Here is a 21,137-nt window from a genome sequence, read left to right as displayed (position 1 = left end):
CACTTGGCTCATCAGTGAATCAGTTGCTCGGTTTCTTTTTTATCTATCTCAATATAACAACGGTAAAGCTGCAATGAGCTAATAAGTATCTGCATTTCAAACTGTAGCAATTAACTAACTAACTTGCTTGCAACTTGTTGAGGTCAATGAAAACACGGCGAATTAAAATTTTAGTATTTTATGATTTTTTTTGTTTATTTATTTCGTATTTAATAATAATAATCATTTCTTCAACTCTATGAGTGCATCATCATCATCATTAACATCATCATTCTCGTTAACTTTAGTATCTATGTATGTTTGTGTGTATGTGCATATATGCATTCTCTGCGTGGCATGAATGTTTGTTTGTATGTCGATATTAATGCGTGTGTGAAATCGATTTGGTTACTTTCTTTCTTTCATTATTTCTAATTTTTTAAATGTTTATTTCACTTGTTTGTTTTCGTACATACATACATACACGTCACACACAGACACACACACACACTTATGCATGTACATACATACAATATATAGACAGTATGTGGTATAGTATTAACATACAGTTGGTTTTAGTGTTTTATCTTTTGAAATTTACAAACGGTTTGAGTCTATTTTTCTTTCATACATTTAGTTTAGTAGTACTCGTAGTATTAAAATATGTTACAAATAAAATAAATAATATTCCTGTTCGCTTATTAAAAACAAAACAAAACAAAACAAAACAAAACAAAACAAATTCAAACAACGTCGCTCCCCCCACACACGCCTACTTTGCGTCGGTGCGTATGTGTGCGCTTAAGCGTGGGGTTGCCATGCAAAAATCATCGTGCAACACGCGCAAATAAATCTCAGGCAAGGACCACGCCAAGGCCTCTGCAAACGTGTGATGTAGGCGTGGTCCGTACAAAACTATTTGGAACGCAAAAAAAAAAGTATTGAACTTTCGCTTCTGAAAGATCTCCACTGATGCACTGTTGGTCTCATTCAAAATTAACGCTGAATCGCGATTTTTGCAGTGCCATGTCCCTCGCGTAAGCGCACGCATACGAGTACGAAGACATGGAGCTTGTTTACTTTTTTTCTGTTTTAGTCGATTGCTATTTTTTTAGTTTTGTTGTTGTTGTTTTTCTTTTTACATAACATTAAATTAGTCTCAATTTTACATTAATTACATATACAATTTAATTTTACTTCGCGCATTTTGTATAATATTTTAATCATATTTGTGTAACAATAATATAGATTTCTCTTTAATTTTAAATAATAGTCATAATCATAATCATAATAATAATAATATTTAATTATAGTAATAATAGTTGTAATTGTACATTAATTAAATTCCGTAACTAAAATTAATTAATAACTAAGTTTAGCTTGGTTTTTGTTTTGCTTGTTTGCTTGTTTGTTTTTTTTTTTTGTTTTTTGCTTTGTTTTTGTTTTTAAACTTTGTTCATACTACAACTATATTTTGTTTCCGTTATTCAATAGTGACATTTATGCATATACGATATATCGTAGTTGTATATATCAGTAAGTATAAATAAATTTAGTAGTTTTAGCTTCTTACCACTACTCTCTACGCTCACGATTACACGAAACAATTTACAGTTCTTATCTGTCTTTAGTTATCAAAGATAAGTGACGATTTTGCTTGATTGGACTTAAAATTGGCGTTTTGTTTTCACAATATAACTGTGTAAATAATAACTTAAACTTTCACTACACTCTCTTCAACGCAGTGCACATAAGGATCATATACATATACATATACATATACATATATATAAAGTAGTGGCATTTAACGGTATTTGCAGGTGTAGTGCTTTCATTTAAAAAAAATAATTTCGCTTCGTAAATAATTTAGAATTTACGTCACACATTTTACATACATATATACACTATTTTACACTTGTTCAAGCAATTATAGGATTTTTTTATAATAGTATTCCTCGTATAAAATAAACAAAATTTCAATTGTATAAAAATAAGATTTACCATACATGTAAGTAGACATATATGTTTTTAATTTTCTCCCCTAATTTATTTGGTGTTTAAATTTTGTGACGAAAGTGACGCCATTTTACTTAAAATCGCAAGGCTCTGGATGTATGTGTAAGTTTAGGTGTGTATGTGTGCTTATAACTTTCGATATAATCTATGGACCAGACAGTATTTGCGGCGAAACAGCAACGCATCAATTAGCTTGTGTCTTTGCAATTATTTATTTATTTACTGCTTGAAGTCTGCAGAAAAAATGCGCAAGATGCGTTGGTTACAAATTTTCAACGGAACACGGTTGGCTTCTGGTGTTTTTTTTAGTGAATATAGAAACTATGGTAACTACCGAAGATAAAAGTGTAATATTTTAAAAAGAGACTGAATTGTGCTACTTTTCAATGTAAAAGCTTTATAAACCAAAGCTTAAATTGAAAAACTTTAGTTTGAGCTTTTTGTTGCTTTGTGAGTCTACTGATTTTTCAACAGCTAGAATGCCAAAACTATGCCCATTAAACAGTTTTTGAACAGTTTTTGAAATTTGACAAAAGCGCGTTGAAGCTTTAAAGCTCGTTTGAGCTTTTGTCAATTAGCTAAGCGCTAGCTCTTCTTACTTTTTCTCTACGAGTATATAAACCATTTTGAAAACTCACAAGGAATTGAACATTTTCATTTAGCTTTTTGAAAACTAAAGCTATAGAAAGTGAAAGCTTAAGGAACATATGTATAGCAACCAAGATCACAACTGCTAGTTCGTCTACAAAACCAACGCGGCGTCCAAGAGTTGCAAATCAGTACTCAGCTTGTTTTTTGTAAGCAAACTCATTACTTCCGGAGCTTTGAAAAAAACTGCTGGAATTAAACTAACTGATTTGCTAGTGCTGTGTGCTGTTTCGCTTGTTTCATGGTAAAGAGCAATGTTTTATATATTTTTATGCTTATTTCTTCTCATTTTTTTTTTTATTTTGTATACGCTACAAAAAGTTTCCTTTATAAAATACATTTTACGAAGTTCATCATTTTTTATCTGCACACACACATACATACATACAAAACGCAAGCATGTGTGCGTACGTATGTATATTATATATATTTAATTTACTTATTTTGCTTTTTGTTTCGCTTTTTTTCATTTAGACTGTAGGAATCAAAAGAATAATGCATGAATGCGAATGCGAAGACTATAAAGAACGCTAAAGGCAAGTAGCTTTCATAAATCGAATAGCTTTTGAAATACATCGCACATATACGATAACCATTTGCGGAGATTTTTATTATCGCAAACATTTCTTTCGCTTTTTTTATTCTATTCTATTTTATCTGTTTAGCTCAAAAGGAGTGTTAAACTGCTGAATATGGGTGTATAATTCCGTCGAACTTTTGGAAAGCGGCCAAATACTCAAGGTAACAGGCTCACATTTGTGTATCTATTTACAAATCGAAATTTAGAAGTATTTTATTCAAATGTGGACATGACAGCTAAGAGACCTCCTTGTAGCGTTTTAAGCGACGAGTAACTTCAAAAGCATTCTCTCCCTTGCCTTAGTCATGCCTTTATATAACTTCAGCACTTCGCATATATTCTCTCGCTTTCTTTATATACTCTTTTTCCGTTTGTTTTACTTAGTTTTACAGTTTCCAACTCTATAAAAGCGTCTGGTTTACGATTTCTTATATACAATTGTATTTTATTTAATTACTTTTATTTTGTTTTTACAATGGAATTATGTTATAAAGTATTCAATTAAATGTCAATTGCTGACACTACGACCTGACTTAGATGGTGAACAAATAAAACATTAAAGAAAATTAAAAAAAAAAATAATTACAATTTATAAAAAAAATTAAAAAAAAAAAATTTATGAAACAAAAGGTTTCAGGAAGGAAATCAAACGGTGAAATCAAGTTAATTTTTTACTCAAATTTCCTGTTGAAAAAAAGTGAAATACGGTATATTTGACGATTTGTTTGTTTAAGTAAAATTGGAAAATTGCAAAATGAAATCGAAATCGAAATTGAAAATGAAATTGCGCTCGCACATGAAATATTAAACAGTTAAAATTAGAAAGCACGCTTTTCACTTCCCTTTAAATAACACTTCTAATAATTAATAATTATCTGTTTGCAGTCTTTGGTTATTATGTTTTACGCTAAAATATATAGTTTATTTATGAATTTCCCACATTTCTTTTACTTTCTAACCGACCCTTTAATTTCATTTCAAACTTCCTATTTTACCATTTTAGTTCATTTAGTAAATTTCGTTCTGCATTGTTTTTTTTTTTTTTGTAAAAATGTTGCAGTTACTCTTTGCGTTCTGTTACCTTGCTGTGTCTACTCTGCTGTTTCTAACACTAGGAAACTGCCGCGGCAGGCTTGGCGCTATGTGGCAACACTGATTCGTTCACACCCTGTTCAGCGGTCAGACAAAATTTTACAAAATTTTGGAAGAAGGAGTTAAAATTAGTGAGAGAGAGAGATTGGAACTCGATTGCGCACGCTAAATGCAAGCTCTTTTACATTAAAATACTGTTGCTCGATTGTCAGTCAATAACACTTCTCTACAATCAGCCGATTTTGCTCGTTAAACTAGACCTACTACCGCCACCCTTTAGAACCGTTCCGACGGTCCCATATTCCCTACGACTGCCTCACGCCACAACCCACCGCCAGCAGTGGTTCTTCAGTTGAAATCAGTTGCTGATCCAACTTGTACTATACGAGTATGTATAAGTAGTACCCTAGTTAAACGGCGTTTTCCCTTAACACTTTAACTTTCTAGATATATTTATACCCATGCGTTATCTGTCGTTTTAGTATTCGCCATTTGAATCGAGCAGTCGTTTCTTGGGCGTTAGATCGCCCTTTCGCATATGATGATTGTGATGGTGATGATGGTTATGATGATGATGTCCATCGGCTGATTTCAATGAATCGGAACCACCATTGTTGCCGCTTAAAATGCTTGCTGTGCCGCTGCTTCCGTTACCGTTAAGGCCCAACTGTGATATCGGAATAATGTTGGTTGGCGAGTCCGTCTGTTGACAGCGGCAACCACGACCTACAATCCGTCCGTAACACTTCTCACAGAACGAGACGCAGCCGCGCATGGGCCAATACAACCAAAGGCAGGGTAGTACGAGCGATAGTGCGCCCAGCCAACCCCAACGCTGCGTACGTTTGTAGGGTCCGCATGAGCAGGGATTGTCAACGCAGGGTGTGCCGGAGCCATCATCGCAGTCCATGTCGTTGTCGCGTGCGCAATGGTAGAATAACGCTTTGGCGCAGCACAGACACGACACATAATCGATGACCGATTCGGCACTGCATAGGCAGGTCTTATTGCAGAGCCACGTTTGCGGCAGATGGGGTGGACTTTGGCACTGTTCGCAACGGCAATGACCGCATCGTGGGCAAAGCAGTTGATTCAGCGAGGATGTGTCACCGCTGCTGCCCAGTATGATGGGCGTGCCCAGCGGACTGGCGCCGTGCACGGCGGATATCATACCCTGTGGCGTGGAAATGCCCGTCGCTATGTTGTGCATGGTCAACAAGTCGTCGAACGCGGGAAGATTTTTAGCAAATTTGCAATTATTACTGCCGATTTGCGAAGTTTGGCTGGTCGTTGAGGCGGGTTGTTTTGTGATTGCCGGAGTGAATGACTGTTGCGCGTTCAGTGAGCTGGTGAAGCTGCCCAAACCGCTGCTGCTGCTATGCCCATTTTGCGCGACTGGAATCACCTTGCCAGTGTGTGGACAGGTTGTTGTCGCTGCAGTGGACATAGGCGTTTTGTGATTATGATGCGAATGTAAGAAGCCGTCCGTGCCATCGATGCCCGCCGTGACGGTCGTCGAAGCCACTGTGCCCGCCAAGCGGTTCGAATGTACCTGGTGTTGATGTTGCTGCTGTTGCTGTTGACGGAACTCTCGCTGTGGCAACAACAGCAGATGGTGCGTTGTCGTCTGGCCACCATCATGCTGTCCCGCCGGATGTTGCGCGCGGGATGCATGTTGCAGCTGCAGTTGATTCGGTAGGCCAGCATTTGCTGCAGCGTTTCGGAACGGAGTATCGACGTACTCGTTGGTGAGCCTCTGGGACTCGGGTCGCGGTTGAGCCAGCGTGACTGATGAAGCAGCAGCTGGATCGGTGCTATGGAAATGACTAAGTAAACCAGTGAGGCCACCACTTAAGCCACCGTTGTTGTTCGATTGGCTACGCGCGTTGTTACTGCCGCTACTGCTGCTACTGTTGTTGTTCGTATTGTTGTTAACAAGTAGTCGAGCAGCAGCACCCGGGGTAGGCGGTAATTGTCGACGGCGTGTAAACGTATTCGCCGCGGTTATGGACGATGATGATGTCGATGAGGATGTGGTGCTCACGTGACTGCTGTTCCGACTGAGATTTAATGTGGTTGGCCGCTGTGGCAGTATGGTCAAATGATGAATCTCGTAATCCTCGAGTTCTGGTTGCATCAATGTTGTAACACCATTAGTGGCAACACTATCATTTCGACTAATTGTACCGACACCACGATCGGCCCCCGTAATACTATATTGACTTGGATAAATGTTGCTATTAAAATTATGCTGTTGTGGCTGTTGTTGTTGTTGCTGTTGCTGTTGCTCTCGCTGGTTACTACTAATTGTACATTGCGTTACTTCGGTGCTCGTCGTATTCGTTGCTGCTGTCGCCGTCGACGTTGTTGTCGGCATTTGCCGCTGTTTCTGTCGTTCTTCTTGTTCCCGCTGCTGCTGCTGCTGCTGCTGTTGTTGTTGATGTTGCCACTCCGGTTGCATTTGCGCACCGTTTAACATAGTCTCTGGCTCGGGTGCTCGAGGACGATGTACACGCGGTAAGTGCTTTGGGGGCCGAGGTGGCGCCAAAATATCGCCGCCATTTCTACGATCCATGTAGTGTGGCAAACTATTGCTTGAGAAACCTCAATGCCCTCGGTACGCTAGCCGTGGACCATCAGTTTCCCTCATTCTCTTGTTCGGCTCTTGTGGGAGATCAAAGAATACGCTCGTCAAATTCTCAGTCTCTCAGATGCGACGTAAAGTTTTTGATAATTCGTAGTGCGATGAAAGTGAAATGATTCGCTTTCTGAAAATATAGAAAATAAACCAAAATTAGTTGGTTGCAAGTGGAATGAACTAAATGTATGATATATATATACTCCAAGCAATGTTATACTACCTTACCAAAACAATTATAGTTTGAACTTTTGTTTAAAATAGAAAATTTCAATTTTTCAAAAAAATTTCCTTTTTAATTATAAATATTCAACCTGTGCAAATTTATATATATATGTATATATAACTGTAAATATTAAGGCTCTAATTTACGTTATGGTATTTTCTATTCAACCAGAAATATTTCAACACATTCCAATACCGATTTCTGTACTTTGAAAATTATTATAAATACTAAGTGTGAAGAATTTGCAAAATGATATCCAAAAAATTTTAAGTATTTTTCCGCCTTTTTGTTTATACTTTTATACACACATACGAACAGTGGTTAGCATATTAAAAAAAAATATGCGAATGCTCAGTAGGGAAAAAGCAAAAAAAAGTATAAGAATCCATTTGGGTCTGTAAATATATTTAGACACTCTCAATCTCTTAAAATCAATAAAGCTCTCCACAATCGAAAAAATCACAAACGAGGCACTCATGCTGAAGCCAATCTTTCCCACAGGGTGAACATGCGAATATCTGTAGTGGTGGTGTCTACGTTGTTCAAGGTGAATAACTGTAAACAAAAACGTATTTTCGAAAATATTCAATATGAAATCCATAAAAAGTTGGTCAGCTGGGTACAAACTTGGCAAATAGAACTATAAGGTAGAAAATCCTCCACCAGTGGAAGTCTCACAATGCGTTGAGTATAAGAAATGATGCAGGCACCTCTCTAAGAAGTTAGAATACACTTTCCATATTAGGAAAAGACACACCTTATTAATTAATAGGTATACAATAGGTCCAGTTAATGTCTTTTCAAATTGGATTTTCCGTCAGTTTCGGTTTTTACTGCTTTTCGAGATTTCTGAGCTTGGGTTAATTTGAATGGAATGTGGTCGGTGTTTGGCGCTTGCATTTCGCTCATAACAGTATGTAGTAGAGTATATATATGTCAATATGTGTGTGGGTTGTGAGTTCGTTCGATGCTGAAAGAGTCACAATATCTGTCTGTATCTGTTGCTGTTGCTGTTGTATAATTCCCGAACGCTCGCTATTTGCGTTTCCTCTGCTTTAATTGTCGATTCAACACATTGCCTGTCGAAATAATGAATGAATATTTAGCGTTTAGCAGCGAACGCCCGCTTGGGCAAATACATACATAGCGCACGCAGCGAGCAAAAGAAAGAAAACAATAAACAAATATTTAATTTAAACGCTGTGTGTTGGAGTAAAAATGTTTCATGTATATCACTGAAAAACAATTCATTATTTCACTTCACTTTACCGTATTTGTATTGTCTATAATTCCTTGTGATTAGCAGCGAAGACAAATATGAAGCGTTCTTTAAATGCTTGCCATGTCAAGTTCTTTCAATGAAAATACAATTGGAATTTGTTTTTGTTGGTTTTTGTTTTTGTTGTGAAACAAGAAAATCGGTTTCTGTATTTCTTATTAATGAAATAATGCAAACAGAACGGGCGTATAACATATGCGACCACACACACACACACACACACACACACATACACAGCCATCACTCGTGAACATTCAAATATCCGAAAATAAACGCAAAAAGATAATTTCAAATTTGAAATTAAAAAATTGACGACTGAAAAATAGCAACAATTACGTGAAATGTTTAAAAATACCAAATCCAATGTTGGGTACAGAAAATTTCGTAGTTGCACAAACAAACATACAAACATACGTATGTACGTGTGTAGATATGTAGATGTGGCTTAAATATACTACATTCAATTTGGCAATCATATTTGCTTTTCATTATAATTTGCTGCTGTTGTTCTTGTTGTTGTTATTCTGTCAGTTTATGCATACGTACGAGTGTGTATGTATGTCTGTCTGCAAGCGCATAAGGTTGCCAGATCTGATAAGTACAACAGCGAAATTTCGGCATTAAAGCGACCATGATTTTCGAAATTACCAAAACTAAAGTGCTAATTTCTGCGAAATATCGTAAATTCAATTAATTTTTAATTTAAAAATATTTTTTTTTTTAATTTTTATCTATAATCAGTTGTTTAACATTAACATTGAATTTAGAAGCGTTTAACAGTGCTGTTATTAAAATATTAACAAAAAAAATGTTGTTGTTTTAATATCTACGGGTGGCTTATATGTGGAAAAAATATAAAATCATGACTTTCGGAAAATTTAGTAAATAAATTGTCTGTTCACTTTAAGAATCGCGTTTTCTCCATTCTTTGCATGGAGCGTATGTACGTATGTATGTAATTTCAAGTACATTTCAGCCATTGAGTGTCATTAGCGACGCAGCACACATTCGAGTACCCACATGCTGTTGGTCGCCTGCTGTGCTCTGTGCTCCGCTGCTTGCTGCTCCCGCGCAAAGCCGGATATGACGTCAATTCGGGGGCGTTGGTTACGTTTTCAATTAATTTTTCATCTTCTATTAATTTGTTTTGGTTTAAAATACCGTTTGTTTGTTTTTGCCGCATTTTTTTCGTAATATAAATTTGGCATAGTATTTGAGTTTTCATTAGCTGTATTTGTTCATTTTCTGGATGATAATATTGCGACACTTATTGAGGTTGGTTCAGATTAACTAGTCTCATCACAATTAATGTAGTTTCACTGCGAAATTCAGTTATGAGAGTTGTTGTTATCTTGGATTCTCGTTCTATAAAAGTGTAATACTCATAAAGAACTAGAAAACTTCTAGTTAATAAGAATTTAACATTAATTTATATATTTTCAATTTTTCCTTAATTTACAGTTATTTTTGCTTTTTCTGCTATGGTTGCTTTTTCATGGATAATCAATTTTGACCATTTCATAGAATTCCAGTGTCACTGGTTATGTGTTTAGAATTAGAAAAAGCAAAAATTAAACGGATTGAAGGCAATCTAATACATACAAATCTTCAAGTCTCAAGTCAGTGTACATATATAATTTGGCAATTCTACAAATGTTTGTTCGTATGTATGTATAACTAAGGTTGTTCATAGCAAAGTCACAGTCACATGAAAAGCTCAATAAACACACGTCTGAATGCAGAACTTCATATAATTTATATACATACATACATATATACATACGAGTGAATGGTTATCGGTTTGGAAGAAATACTCATGCGTTCGCATTTCATTTAGTTTTTTCCAACGTTGCTATTATCAGACGAGAGCGGAAATATAATCAGCAGGCGACATTTAAAAGCAACGAAAAAAAACACTGTAATTGCCTACGAAACAAATACGCGCATTCATTCGTATGTGTATGTATGTACGTGTGTTTGCTTGAGGTTTTGTAAATGAAATTGTTTTTTACACAAATAAAAAAAAATGATTTAGCAGACGCTTTCAATACATTCATGTATACATAGCACTTATATGCCATTGTACCGCAGATGACCGCGCTCACATTATTGATGTAATCGTTTTGTATGCGATAACGTTTGCCATGGACTTTGCATTGCACTGACTTTATTATTAGCTGTACTGTTAATTAACAGCTATGAAATGCTGTATTACTGAATTTATGATATTTATTTCTGATTTCAGTTTTTTTTTGCTTTGACTTTACAACTGCAGTTGCATTTCGCTGCGGCTGCTTCCATGAATCTACCTGTGTTTGGTAGCCACCATGCAACAACAGCAAACAAGGTCGACAGCTGCCAACAGCGGATGCCAATTGTGCGTAAGTGCTGCTGACTTCATTACTCACACACACACTCACACGCTTTCTTAGTATTAAGTGCTTGATGATGCTGTACTTGCACCGCAGCCTCGCAGCACACACACAGCATGCAACTAACAGTTTAGAGAAGTGGCTATTAGAAGAGAAGTCGCACAGTGTCATGAGCGCGCACAAAATGTGCTCAAATCATGCGGATGTTGTGGAAATGAAGAATGACAGTCGGCACTCGTGAGGTTCGAGGTTTTAACTCATTTCTGTGGAGTGTACTACATTTCTGATAAGGCAAAGTGCGTCTGCTGGACGCGACGACTATTGACTAATTGATGAAATAAACTCGTTTCCTGCTCGTCGCTCGCCAAGACAAGTGACAAAGTCAAAACGTTTACGGGCACACATACATACATACACATTGAAACCCTCATACATACATATATTAACAGACAGGGACACGGAGATCATTCATTTTTTATTGAAAGGTGTAAGTAAGTAGTGAAATGAGCGCAGCTTGGTTAGGCATGAATATCAGTGTGTACAATATGTGTGAATGTATGCGTGTATCTATGTACTCATTACAAGCAACAACTCGTCACAACAACTGCATTCAATGAAACGATATCACAGCTGCAACGCTGGCGCGCCTTTGTATTGGTGATCGTGCGGATTAACGCAATCATTACGAATGCGCTGAATGTAAACAACAGGAAAAAGGCAACAACAACAACAACAATAACAGCAAAAGCAACAATGAAACGATTACTTACTATAAGCAGTAGACATTTATTAAAAGACCAACAACAATGCCAGCCACCACAGATCGAACAAAAGCAAGGCAAAAAGTCTTCACAAAGGTCGATGATCACTTTTATGGCTATATGGTGCACAACTACAACACATACACAGTTATAATAGTCGCAAGCACTGTATATAACAACTATGATAACGAATAAGTTATAAGGTGTTTGTATGGTGGTTGGAGGTATGAACACAATGGGATGGTTTTGAGACGTATGTGAACATTAAGTTTTTATGCCAATATATAGCTTACTTAGTCATAAAAATACAAAAAAATATATTCATATTCAGTTATGGTTGCTGGTTTTTTCTAGACATTATTAAATAACGGTTTTTGTTTAAAGGCAAAAGATCGGTGACGAAAATTTTCAAGTTTTTAAGTTTTTCAGTGTTTGGAAAAGTTTCTCAAAGCATCCAGCAGTCATGCGGAGCCTACTTTCAACACTCATTTTAACATATAAGGCGGCAGAGGAGTAGAAGCTCGTTTAAACGACGAAGCTCAGCAGAGACAAAAAGTACGTGAATATTTAGTCAGTAAAGTGGCTATGGTAAAGCGTTGAGGTCTAATTTTAAATTGTATAAAATATAAAATCTATTTCTGTTCGCACTTATGGAAAAAAAGTAATTAATTTGCGTATTTGCTTGCTTCATATCATTCACACCAGCGCCACTTGGCGCATTCCTGTGGAATTAAGGTATGTGGCCAGTACGTATTTAGACGATTTCGATGAATGAATGGAATGCCGTTGAAAAAATTGTAATAAATACTTTTTGTATATAAAGAAATGCATACATACATACATATATACAATATATAAGAGGAAAAATATAGAAAGCATTACAACGAAATAGCGCACATGCCGTGTAAATGAAGATATTTCGGAGCCTATTACGCACACGTTGGCATAAATTCATTGTGAGCACACACACATAAACATACACAGGCACAGACACGAAAGTAAGTGGTTCGTTGTGTACCTGCAAATGCAAGCCGAAATTAACAACGCATAGCTATAATATAATATATTTTATGTATTCTATATAATATAGCTATATGTATATCGATTTTGTGTAAATATATGTACGAGCAACAACTGCCCACGCACACACAGCCACCCTTGCACAACACGCCCCTAAAACGCTGTAGCGGCCGCCAATGCTCAGCACTCAGCGCTTAGACACACGAAATTCATTCATTCAGCAGTTGCCAGCAGCTGTTTGCCGTCAGCGACGCCATACTTGCACACACACACACACACGCACTCGTGCATTCCAATAAGCCGAATTTGCCGAAAGCGGAAAGAATTCGCTGCACAAGTGTTGGTTGGTATTATTTTTGGAAGACACAGACAAACCGACACACACACACTCACGCATACACATTTATAAATATAGCGTGAGAGATAGTTGTGTTGTGTGTGTGTGTGTTTGTGGAAGGATGTGACTTGCTCTGTACAGCTGTATTTGGGCAAATCGTTGACTAAGGCATACGACATAATTCAATTTTAGCTTTATTCATGACAATCCTTACTTTGTTGACCCGACTATGTGTGTGTGTATGTAGAATAAACGGCTGTGAATACAAACGAAACTGATGACGTCAATGGTTGTATGTGCAAGTGTATGTGAAGTTATGTGTATTGTGTAGAACATTTTTGGGGAGTGATTATGCTCGTTGTTGTACATAGTTAGATGTGTAAGTATGTTTAACACTGAAAAGAAGTCATACGAACTATGAGGTCATTGAGACTTTGGAAGTAATGTGAAGCAGCATTCTTCTGTTGTTGTAAAATTATTTATACTTTTATTTGTAGGGGATACCCTTCCACCTTAACCCTTATTTATGGATTATTGAAATACATTGAAGATACAGTTATGAGGCGCTTAGAGACCAAATCAAGCTTTTTTTAGCAATAGCTAGTACATACTTATAAATAGATCTCCATTCACGAATCATAAATATTTCTATCAAAACATTAGACAAATTTATGAAACAAAAAAATCCTTTGGAATTATTTTATAAACGCGCTCAGTTGTGTGATCTTGAAAGTAAGCAGCAGCAGGAGCATGCAATAGACGAAAGATATATTTGCGAAAAAAAGTAGGCGTCATTGTTGTAAACAGCGCCAATTCAGTAGCGACATGTGCCTAAGGACCTACCCTTCAACGTGCTGTTACGCAGAGAGTACGTGGATAGCACGTACAATACACCAATACATAAAACCTTAAAGAAAATACAACAAAAACTCTGCAAATATGCAACTTCTACAAGCATAAATGTGTACTTGTAAGTGTCCGCATTATTTTTATGTCAAAGAGACATAAGAAAGTGTGTAGGCGTGAAAATGGTGAAAATGCTGAAATATGTGTGAGCTTTTGACATTAGGGTGGGTAGAAGTTTGTGGAAATAATCATAGTAATAGAAAGTTATTAAAAAAATTCATATAAACAAAATATATAAAAAAAAATTTAAATATAAAAAATCAAAAATAAAAAAAAATAAAAATTAAAAAAAAATTAAAAAATAATACAAAAATAATTTCATTAGAGTTAAATCGATTTATAATATTTTTAAATAAATAAATAAAATATAAATTTGTTATTAAAAACAAAATATGTTTATTAAGCCGTCATATTGAATTGGCTCTTAGTAGGTTGGCAGCCTCCTTAATGTGCGGACATATTGTGTTTGTATTAATGGGTGTGAATGAGTGTGGTGTGTGACAGACGCTTTGCTTATTTAGCAGTTAGTCAATCACGCACGTACGCACACACATAGACCCGCACATATATATACATATATATATGTACATATGCATTTTTGCCTGCCCCAACACGAAACAAAACTAACAACAATCCGCATGCCTTAACCGAAAGCATGTCTCTATTTAAATACATATACATATATCAGATTTTATGTATGTATGTACTCGCAAAGTGTGTGTGCCTCTAAGTGCGCATTGTATGCGCCAACACGCGCAGACGCCTACGTGTATGCTAAGGAATTCTTTGTACTCGAGCAGACTTCATTTTTATCATGTCTCATCAAGCGTTTTTTTTTTTGTTTTTCTTTTTTTGAATTCACATTTTAGGGGTTGTGTACACACTCGAATATATACAATATAAATCGCAAACACTCGCTGTATGTATGTATGTATGTATGTGTTTGTGTGTCAGTAAGTTAACATTCGCCAAGCGACGTCTACAATATTATGTTGTTAGGCGAACCTTCTGTGCTGGAAAAATGAAATTTATTAAAATTTCCGAAAAAAGTGAAGTCTCCAAGTGTTACGTCAAAGTGGGCGCTCGTGCAGCGAAGTGAGTTGTTAGTTAAAAGCTTATCGAATGCGATAACTGCGCAGATAAAATTTCGTTTGAATTGGGTTACCTCCTCTTTTTAAAGGCCGCCGTGGTGTAGTCTCATACCACGAAATGTGCCCATTATGGAAGATATTTATATTTGAACTTTTCAACTTTTGGCTGTTACTATTTTTAGACAAACAACAACATACACATTTACCACACATATATACAGATGGGTATGTATGGGTGTGTGTTTGTGCTGTCAAGTCATTTCATCCTTTTTAGGCCGCCTTCGCAGATTTTCCGCTTTCTACGTGACACGTTGGCGCGGTGCGGCATGGCGAGGCTTCTATTTCTGTAAGTTTATTAACACTGACTGGCATTCTAATTGTATATATGTACATGTGTATGTATTGTATTTATGTTGATGTAGAGTGGAAATTTTAATATGAAATTTACAGACTAAATATAGAATAGCAAGCGCCCTTTTCGCACCGCTTTTGGGAGTTATTTTCGAAATTTATGTGCCAGTGTGTATGCCGAGGCACGTCTCGTTGCATAAATTAATAAGAATCAATTTGACATTGCGTACAAAGGTCACGTAAGTCTTAAATAATCGTTTGTTAAAGTGGATTGCAAATTTTGTTTCAGTTTTTTTTCCAAAGAGTTGCGCTCCACTCTTTGCTTATTTGTCTGAAGCTATATTTGTGTTTAGCATATCAAATATATAATACATACGTGCTTATGAAATTCCAAAAAGTTTGTAGCCAAAAATTGGAACGGAAATCCTTAAACCCACACATGGAGTTAACCATAAATTTGCTGGCTCACCAAAGCCAAACCAAAAAAAAACCTCGGTGATTTATATGGAAAAGCCGATTTGGTATGAAGAGGTGTATATATTTCATATATATATATATATTTGGTAAAAGCTATTCAATATCGGAGTTTATTTATGGTTGTCTATATGAAAAAATGGACATTGGATTGAGTCGCTGTAAAATACAAATTATTAGTGTGATCACAAGTGGCGATATGCACACGAAGGCATGTCAGCTGATATACATATATATATATATATATATATATATATATATATATTCATAATTTTAATGCAGTACTTGCTCACGTGGAAAAATCAAGAAAAATTTTGATTTACTGGTTCAATTAGCGGATATCCGGTTTGAATATTCTTTTTTTGAAAAGAATTAAAAACGTATGAGAGCATTCCCCTATTAAAAGAGCTTTCTTACCTTCCTTATTAAGTCTAATTTATACTTTACAATATTTAATTAAATTAATCTTTTTAATATTATTTATTTAAAAATAATAATTTTCTTTTGTGCTTCTCATTACTTTATTGCGCCAATATTCTGCATTTGTAGCTTAATTGCCTTCGCTTTTGCCACAACTTTTATCACACTCATAATTTGTAGGCTCTTTAACGTCACACACACTTCCTGAGCATTTTTGCTCGTTTTTCTCGTTTTGTAAAATTTTGTTTTTATTTTGTGGCTAAAATTGTCGAAAACTACACAGCGCACAGCAAAATACGGTCACATGCATGAAATGACGTCTTCTCATTGTTAATCGATTGTGCTACAAATACTATATGCCGCTGCTGCGATTGTACGATACTAAATATTATTAAGCAATATTAGGGTGGGCAATTATGCACTACTGAGCTTTAATTGAAACACATTTTTATTTTATTTTAGTGTGATGTCAGTTGTTGTTGTTTTATTTAAATCATATTATAGTTCACTAATAATTTCGCTGTTTTTACTGAGTTTGAAGAAGGCAATTTTATTTCTTATTTTTGTTTTTTTTTCTTTCAAAAATCAAAGCTAAGTATTTATGAGCTATAAATATATATTTATATACGTCATAAGCGTATACACGTGTCTCTAAATAAAAATATTTTATGCCGTTAATGAACTCGGCGAAATGGAAATATTCTTCAGAAGCGTTGCTAAATCTTATACACATCAAAAAATAATTTAAAATTTTCTCAGTTAAATTTATCACACACAGGTACATATATATGTATATTAATATACTATATAGCTGTAAATTTAGATATGTATATACGTCCATGTGCTTAAGCAGGATGAGCTTTCTGCAGCAATTCGCTGTTGTCCAATGTTGATGATCGGTGCTGTAGGCCACAACGGAAGTCGATAGAGGCATGATCAAATACATGTATAATTTTAATATTTTATGTTTAGCCCCTTGGGACTCTGATTGGAAATATTTCATAACAAACTTGATTTGAAAAAAAAACACAAAAACCTCGAAATCTGCTTTCGCATATTGCTTTGGTAATAAAATGCTCATATATTTATGTTCATATATGTTTATTGACGATGCTGAATATATTTACTGAAAATTACATTGTTTGTTAAATTTATATATTTGTTTTAATTTAATTATAATTTCATTAAGAATTGAGTGATTTTTTGAAAAACCTATATTCTGTTCTTGAACCTTCTGAGTAGATGACAATTTCGTCGTTCTAACTTCTTACTTCTCGCTGTCTTACATATTTACAACATGCAAGCACATATATATGTACATTTGAAGATATGTATGTATGTATGTATGTGTGTGTGTGTATGCAGCCAGATTCGTACAAGCTGCATGGACAATTAGGTTGCTTGCTGCTCACTGCTTGCAGCTGTATATCTATTGGAATAGTGCTTGTCCATATGTCTATAGATATATTGCCATGTAATGCATGAACCCAGTTGGAAATCGCATTCGAAGGTCACTGCTTCTAAACTTACATATTATATATACTTTTAATATAATATTACTGATATTCAAAATATATGTAATGTCTAATAGTAATACTTCGCTAGGCCTTAGTGCAGATATTATATTCTAAATTTGGTCTTTCAAATGATAGTAAAACCAAATGAATGAAGCCAAATTTCTTCTTCTGCGTTATCAATGCGAGTTCAACATGAATCAGCTGTTCGGTTGGAGTTGACGCTGTTGACCTATGGAGACCACTTCCAGCTGGGTATGTACATAAACACCTTTGAATGCAGGTATATGTATATATATACGTATGTATGTGTGTCTATGTGTGTGTGAATGTAGGTAAGTGTGGAGTGGCCAAACCAGTTTTTAGTTGATAGGATTGTACAATATTTTTCTTTCATTTCATTGCTGTTATTGTTGTTGTGATTGTTGTGGTTGTTGTTGCTGTTGCTGATGGTGTTCTTTACCTCAGTGTATATTTTTCTTGACTGCTTAGTTCACTGGCTGTCTGATTGTTGATCGTTTGTGGGATCGGTTGAGTGCATGACTGTCGGTTTGCCAGCGCTACACACACACAAAAAAACCAGCAAACAAACAAATCGAAATCCATGTGCTCGGTTGTGTCTATATACGAGTATGTTTGAGTGTATGTGTGTGTGTATGTTTGTAGGTATGATTACTATCTTACCTACCGGTCGTTGGGCAGTTGTTGCCACAAGCAACAGTGCGTATGCGGTGGCTTATTTTCTAAACCTTCAACACACCGACCGTACACAAACAACAGCAGCAACAACAAATCTTCCAATTCGACGAGCTACAGCGAACGTATGTCCATATGTTGAGAGGTGTGTGTATGTGTGCGCGCGCTTTCGTTTGCCTTTGTAACACTTCAGGCTATATCTATTGAGACTCGAGACTGTTTGAGTCTTAATAAAGTTGACTTCAATCCCTCCATCATAATTTACGAACGGGAAAGAGTACAAATGCCAAAATAAATAAGGAGATAGACGGAATTTCGGTAGAATTACAGATCATTATATAACTTAGGGTTATATTGCAGACGTTGGGTTTTAAGTCTAGATAGTATAGCTATCATATATAAATATTTATTAATAAGATATTTTTTTTTTAATTTTCTTTCAAAGCCAAAAGCTTGCAAGCAGTCGAACAGTCGAACAGCTGATTTGTGCGCAGCGCATAGACGCAAACAAAAAACACAAGAAAGGCGACCGCGGAAAAGTGCTCGTGAGGCAAGTGAACGGCGGTCAGGCATTGCATGTGGGCAGACAGCGAAAAGAACTGAAAATAATCACGAAATTTTGATAATTTTATCTCAGCTTTGCCACGTCAAACTAAATTGTGTGCCCACTCGTACACACACCGGCACATTTGCGGTGCGGCTCGTTGCGTCAACGTATTCACTGTGTCCACCGAGCGAATGCAAAGCGCATATATTCTAGTTTTATACGTACTTTTTTAATTATATAGACTCACATGTATCTAAGTAAGAGCATTTCTTTTGAACGCCTTTGTATATTACTAAAAGTACTTACAACATTTGAATGCGTAAGTACATATATGTATGTATATGCTGCTTGTTGTACATATGTATGAGGCATATGGACTCCTCTATTTTGTGCAATAATAACTTTAAGGTCATGCAGCTAAGAACATGTGTACCCACATACATATGTATATACATACTGCAACTGTTTTTATTTTTGCATTTTTTTGTTTTATTGTTGTTGTTATTGTTATTGTTATTTGTGTTTGCAAACTATTTGTCCACTTTATTTGCATTGTGCAATAAATTCTGCCTACGCAAAGTTTTTATTACTTAATGCTTTTTGCTGCAATTGCTGCCCCGTTTAGTGGCCATTGCGCACGTGTGTGTGTGTATGTGTGTGCGTGCGTGAATTGTTCGTGCCGTTCATCATAGTCTACATCAGAGCACTGTGGCAAAAAGTTTAAGAGTGATTTGTGAATATTTGGAACTTACATACATACAAACATAGATATATATATATAGATATATATATATATATACATCCCTAGCTTTAGCTTTTTGCTTTAAACTTTTAATGCAGAATTTGGTGCGATCGTCATCAAGAGCTTTGTTTGCTGACGCATTTAAATAAAATATTATATTAATTGTTATTATGCACTCTTTTTTAATCTATTTTCGAGTATTTCTCGCTCTTCTGATTCATAAGAATATGTTTTTGGCATTATTTCGCATTCTCCAAGCGCCTAAATGGCTGCTAGAAGTCTAATATTCACTTATTCCATGTTGTTCAATTTCTTGTTACAGACACAGTTACTTTTTTTTATGGAACTCAATAAATTGGAATTCCCAAATTTCGCTCAATAAAAGATATTCTACAGTCGTTGTTGTAGTACACTTCAAAAAGGGAATTGTAAATACATATGTCTTATCTGTTTCACTTTTGTTATTACTGAGTTGCGATTACGCGTTCGATTGAACCGAAAATCGTAAATATTTCAACGATGTTATCAAACGAGACAATATCAGTTGTTATATGTACATATATGTATATGTCTGGTGTATGCGATTCACAAAATGTCTTTTCCACAGTTATTTACGTTTTCAGTTGCTATTTTTATATATATATATTTATATATGTATTCAAGGCAAATAAAATCGGCAACTCAATAAATTGACAGCGTTTCCCGTTATTATTTTGAAAACATGACTAAAGTCCCACATTTTTATTGCTCTTTATCAAACAACCCTAATCAAATCGTATCGCGTCTCTACCGTCAATGAATTATACGATTAATAATTACGGTGCATATTTTTTTTGGGGAAGCAAACACTTTATTGATCGGCGTAACGGAATGACGTCAAATGACGACGAGAAGAAATCGCCAACAAAAACAAAAAATGCAAAAATCCATACAAAAGAGAGACAAAAGTGCGCTTAACCGACCAAAAGCCATTTGAAGCAACCACCAAAAGCGCAATAGTTGGCCAGCCAAATGAAATGTGTTGGCAAACTACAACAATGCCAACAATCGCAAGCGTCTGCGAGCGAGGCAAAAAAGTGCGAAAAACGCTGATTTACTGAATGAAGTTGAAACGTTGAATCGCCGCAATCGTTTATTATCATCAGACGGTGGCACAACAGCAACAACAATAGAGACATTAGCAGCAAAAGCAAAAAAAGAAAAAGCGATCCAAATGAAATAACTGTCGCAACAAACAAAAGCCCAAAAAATAAAAAAAATGGAAAATAAATAAAATGTGCAATGAAAAATGAAAGCAATAAGAAGAAATCTACAAGAGTGACTGCAAAGATTTTGCGAAATTCGAGCAATTGCGACGCTGCAATGCAGCTCTGTGTCGGCTGGCATCAAGTAGCAGGCAGACAGACAGACGGACAGTTCATCTGGTTCTAATGCTGCTGCTCTCTATC

The 21,137-nt window shown here is 35.7% G+C and overlaps 1 protein-coding gene across 6 annotated transcripts in view; it reads right to left on the bottom strand.

The window, feature by feature from the left end:
- Positions 1-1,386: 1,386 nt before the first annotated feature.
- Positions 1,387-21,137, bottom strand: part of LOC105211746 (protein sprouty) — a 28,968-nt gene continuing 9,217 nt past the window's right edge. For all 6 annotated transcript variants that reach the window (XM_011183354.3, XM_029039881.2, XM_054229503.1 and 3 more), the window contains one exon: positions 1,387-7,083. In XM_011183354.3, the coding sequence (XP_011181656.1) occupies positions 4,794-6,890 (2,097 nt within the window). In that variant the 5' untranslated portion in view covers positions 6,891-7,083 and the 3' untranslated portion in view covers positions 1,387-4,793. The remainder of the gene's footprint in view (positions 7,084-21,137) is intronic.

This window comes from Zeugodacus cucurbitae, chromosome 4, assembly GCF_028554725.1.
Source record: "Zeugodacus cucurbitae isolate PBARC_wt_2022May chromosome 4, idZeuCucr1.2, whole genome shotgun sequence".
NCBI classification, from domain to species: Eukaryota; Metazoa; Arthropoda; class Insecta; order Diptera; family Tephritidae; genus Zeugodacus; species Zeugodacus cucurbitae.
Note: the sequence above shows the minus strand (reverse complement) of the source record. Positions and strands in the feature narration are given on the sequence as shown.